At 25.6% G+C, this 4286-nt stretch overlaps 1 protein-coding gene across 1 annotated transcript in view; it reads right to left on the bottom strand.

Annotated features, from left to right (window-relative positions):
- Positions 1 to 279: 279 nt before the first annotated feature.
- Positions 280 to 4286, bottom strand: part of LOC111626783 (patched domain-containing protein 3-like) — a 64748-nt gene continuing 60741 nt past the window's right edge. Inside the window, exons 8-12 of the mRNA XM_023370286.1 lie at positions 2760 to 3045; positions 2073 to 2714; positions 1675 to 1998; positions 745 to 1550; positions 280 to 423 (exon numbers count right to left, since the gene is read on the bottom strand). Coding sequence (XP_023226054.1) covers positions 280 to 423; positions 745 to 1550; positions 1675 to 1998; positions 2073 to 2714; positions 2760 to 3045 — 2202 coding nt within the window. The remainder of the gene's footprint in view (positions 424 to 744; positions 1551 to 1674; positions 1999 to 2072; positions 2715 to 2759; positions 3046 to 4286) is intronic.

Consider the following 4286-nt stretch of genomic DNA (forward strand, 5'->3'; position numbering starts at 1 on the left):
CGATCGATATTTAGGTCTCAACAGAAAAAAAATTAAATACGTAGTTTTTAAAATCACTGATATAGTTTTAATATGGCTCTGGGGGGTCGCCAAAATTTTTTTAACTTGTAAAGGGGTGGCGTATTCAAGAAGGTTGAAAAACACTGATTTAGAATAATAAGTATTAATAAATTAAAAGTTTAAAATGCAAATTTTATTTAATAAATTATAGGTTGATAAGAAACTAAANAAGAGAAAGTGATAACTTAAAATAAACTTATTATATAGTAACTTAATTTATTATTTCGAATCATTTGATTCCGAAATTAAAATAAATTCTTTTCCTAATTTTTCGGGTAAATTTGAGTTAAATGATAAAGATTTATCGCAATGTCCCAAAACACTGAAAACTACTGGAATGACAAACATGGCATGAAATGCCGTCTGAACGGCAATTAAACAGATAAGTTTAAAAGTACTTTGAGTTACATAAAAGGGTAGAAGTGCTAAAATCAATACTCCTAATATGGTGGATAACGAACCTTGCATTATAGGAAAACCCACTTCGTAAAGTGACTTTTTAATTCTTTCATTAGAATCTAGATTATCTGACATTACAAAAGCAAAAGATATATGCGTAGGATAATTAATAGAAAATCCTACAGTCATTACAAATATTGTTACGGATACCATATCAATATTAACATTCCAAAAATGTAAATAACCAGCAGTTTCTAAAATAATGCAAAATATTATAGTTGATACCGAGATAACACAAGCGACATTTGGCACAAATATAAAGAACACAATACATATTATTAGTGCACTTAATAATGCAACCTGTACAGCCATTTTCTTGATAACTATGGCTTGTTCTAGTAAATGGAATGTTAAGCTGTGAATAGTTATTGGCATTGGCAAATCATCTACAATATCGTTGAGGTCCTTAAGAACTTTTAACTCATCATCTTGACTTGATATGTCTTTCATTGGTAATAGAAATCTACTTGCTAAAATCTCAGTGTGATTATCATTAAACACTATATCTAATGAAAATTCTTTTGCTTGAGGCATTTTAAGAAATACAAAACGAAGTCCATCTATAAAATCTTGTTTTTGCGATATATTATAACCGCGTAACATAAATTTCCCAGCGGGATGTTTCATAAACAGTTTATAATACTTTAACCATGACAATCTTAAAGAAGTATCTGCCATGTGTGGGTGTTCTTCAAATTTTTTTAATATATTATCTATAGACACCTGCACAGATTCGTCTGCATAATTTAAAGGTTGATCAAATACTATGTGCACTGGATAAGTATATTTACCGAAATATTGATACATCGAATCTGTAAATCGTTTAACTGAAGAATTATGAGTGAATACGTCAGAAAAGTTATTTCCACTTTCAATCATACATAATCCCCAAATACCAAATCCAAGGTTAATGAAAAATAATATACCAATAATAATTTTCACAATAGTTTTCTTTAAAATGCTTCCAAATTTATCTCGAAAAAATGCCATGAATATCTCGTCCTTACATTCGATATCTTCATTTTTCGTTCCTATAAAAATTACTACATTATTTGTCAAAAAAAAGAGACAATAAAACTCACTCAAATGATTAATTATATTATAATATTAATTATATATAGGCCTATATATAATTAATTAAGCGTTTTTTCTTACCTTTTATAGGCATATGTTTGAAAGTAAATGGATGAAGTCTATGGTGTTCTCGATATCCACTCAAAGCCATACATCCACCAAAAAACGTAATTTGATAGACATAAGTAAAAAACATTGCACTTGCTCCATACGCACAGAAAATTCGAACACCTGGAAAAGAAGAAGCCATTCCTATGCAGAAAGATAAAATGTTTGTTACAGATGTTATTGTGATAGAAACTGCTGCTTCTGAATATGTTTTGCCCATTCGTTCCTCAACGGTTTTTTTCGCATCAGTTTTCCTCCATGCTGCTATGAGTACGAAAGCATCGTCAATTTCCGTACCTGAACATATAGAATGATAAACATGAACACAAATAATTAATATTGAAAATTAAATTATATATCAAAAACCTTACTTAATACAACATACGTAGAAGCAATTGAGAAATCGACATATTCAATTCCAAGAAAAAACATCAATCCAAATCCACTTGTAATAGCTAATCCTGCAGAAATACAAGCAGATGGTCCTAGCCACGGTTTGCTTCGAATCCAATCATTAGTTAGACAAGTTAAAAAAGAAAATACAGAAACACTTAAAATGACAGCTGGAATGAGTGGTAGAAGTACTTCACTAAATAGTTTTATTTCTTCTTTTATACCTTCTAAGCTTAAAATGCTTACAATTATATTATCAAATTTTGCTTTTATTATTATTTTATGTAATTTATTTTGCCATTGATTAATAGCTTCCAATTTATGAGAATTACTAATATCTAAAATATAAAATATTCTAGCAGCTTTAAAATCTCTTAAATATCCATCTTTATTAATTGTAACACCTCCAACATCTAAAATATATGATTTAAAATAATAAGTAAAAGTATCCATATCGACAGGAAATTTAACATTATATTTTCCTTGTAAAATATCTTCTGAATGATGCATTAAATCAAAAATTGAATTATTTAAACAACTTTTAAACCTATGTCCACAAATATCTTTATATTTAAGAATTTGACCATTCGAAATCACAGTTATATTTCTTATAATATCGTCTAAAATTTTCATTTCTTGAAAAATATTTTCTTTAAGAAGTGTACCTCCATCTTTGGCTGTTATTTGAATAAGACTAAATTCATTCCTCTCTAACAAACGAGGTGGATCAATAAATGAAGAAGTATTTATAGAGAAGAGAGAGTCCACAATTTTCTTACTCTGATGGGCTCGTCCATTTTCTGCAGTAAATAAATTATCACTGTCTCTATTATTTTTAATTCTCGTTATTCCAATGCAGAAAAAAGCAGTTATAATAATAGGTGAAATAATAAAGTACAAAGGTTGTCTTGCGATTAATCTTCCTAAACGTGAAAACTGAATTGAAAGCCCCTGTTGAATGAATTTAACATTCATCTTTATAGCTGAAAAATAATTAAATATTTGTAATTTTATATATATTTCATATTGTTTACATTCTAAAACAGAATTACTTTCGGATTGAAGTGAATAATAATTTAAAAAATTGCACTTAAAAATTACATTTTAAATGTATAATATTATAGTAAATTTATTTTTATTTATAAAATTATAAGGAAAAAGTTATTAAAAGTCACAGAGGTTACAGCACTTATTCAATTACAAGAAAATAACTTTTTTTTAAGAGACAAGTATAATTAAAATTCGTATAATAATTACGAAATAAGGAGAGTCAATTAACGACATACATCTTAATTTTTTAACATCGTATTACAAACATAAATCTTCGTAATAGAAAAATGGATTTTGATTATTTATAGAATGTAATTAATAAAAGTAAATAAAATTAGGCCATTTAACTTATTTCTATTAAAAGAACTTTAAAAATAACGGTCATCAATGACCTCAGTTTACACGGTGGTAGAATAAAAAAACAAAAGTAAATAAAATAAAGAGAAGTAATAATAATAATAATACAATGTGTACAACGCCTTGGACAAATTGAGCTATTTCGTTTAAATTAACATGAAACAAACTTATTTTAATTATTATCTTTTATCAAATTCTTTTTACATCAAAAGTATTTCAAATTCTATTACAGTTATTAACAGTCTCAATTAAGTATGAAAATAAAAGAGGTTATTTGTAAAGACAGAAAAACAATAATATGACGTATTATGACGCAATATAAAGGAAATATTTTTGTTTTTGTTTTTTTAAGTAAGCCTTAACTAAATTTTATTTAAAATATGAAGAAGGAAAAAATGGTTATTATTAATTTATTTTAAGTAACTTATAATTTATGTTTATTTTAGTGTCTATTTTATTGTTTTATATACTTTCTTATACACAAAATAACATATAAACATTATTATTATTATTATTATTTAAAAGAAAATTACAGGCTTCTCGATCAATAAGACTTTGTAATATTTCATTCGAAACTAATTAATAAAAAGTCATTTATTAAATAAAATTTCTTAATATTAAATGAAAATAAACAAGGAAAACAATTCTAACCTTGTAAAAATATTTGTTTTAAAATTATTAACAAAGATTTTTTACTTATTTACATATTTTAATAAATAATTTTAAATGTTTAAGATAAGTATTAGAAACAATATTTTTTTTTTTAAATATTCTATATTAAACTA

Source organism: Centruroides sculpturatus, unplaced genomic scaffold (assembly GCF_000671375.1).
Source record: "Centruroides sculpturatus isolate CEXI.00-Female unplaced genomic scaffold, Cexi_2.0 scaffold388, whole genome shotgun sequence".
NCBI lineage: Eukaryota > Metazoa > Arthropoda > Arachnida > Scorpiones > Buthidae > Centruroides > Centruroides sculpturatus.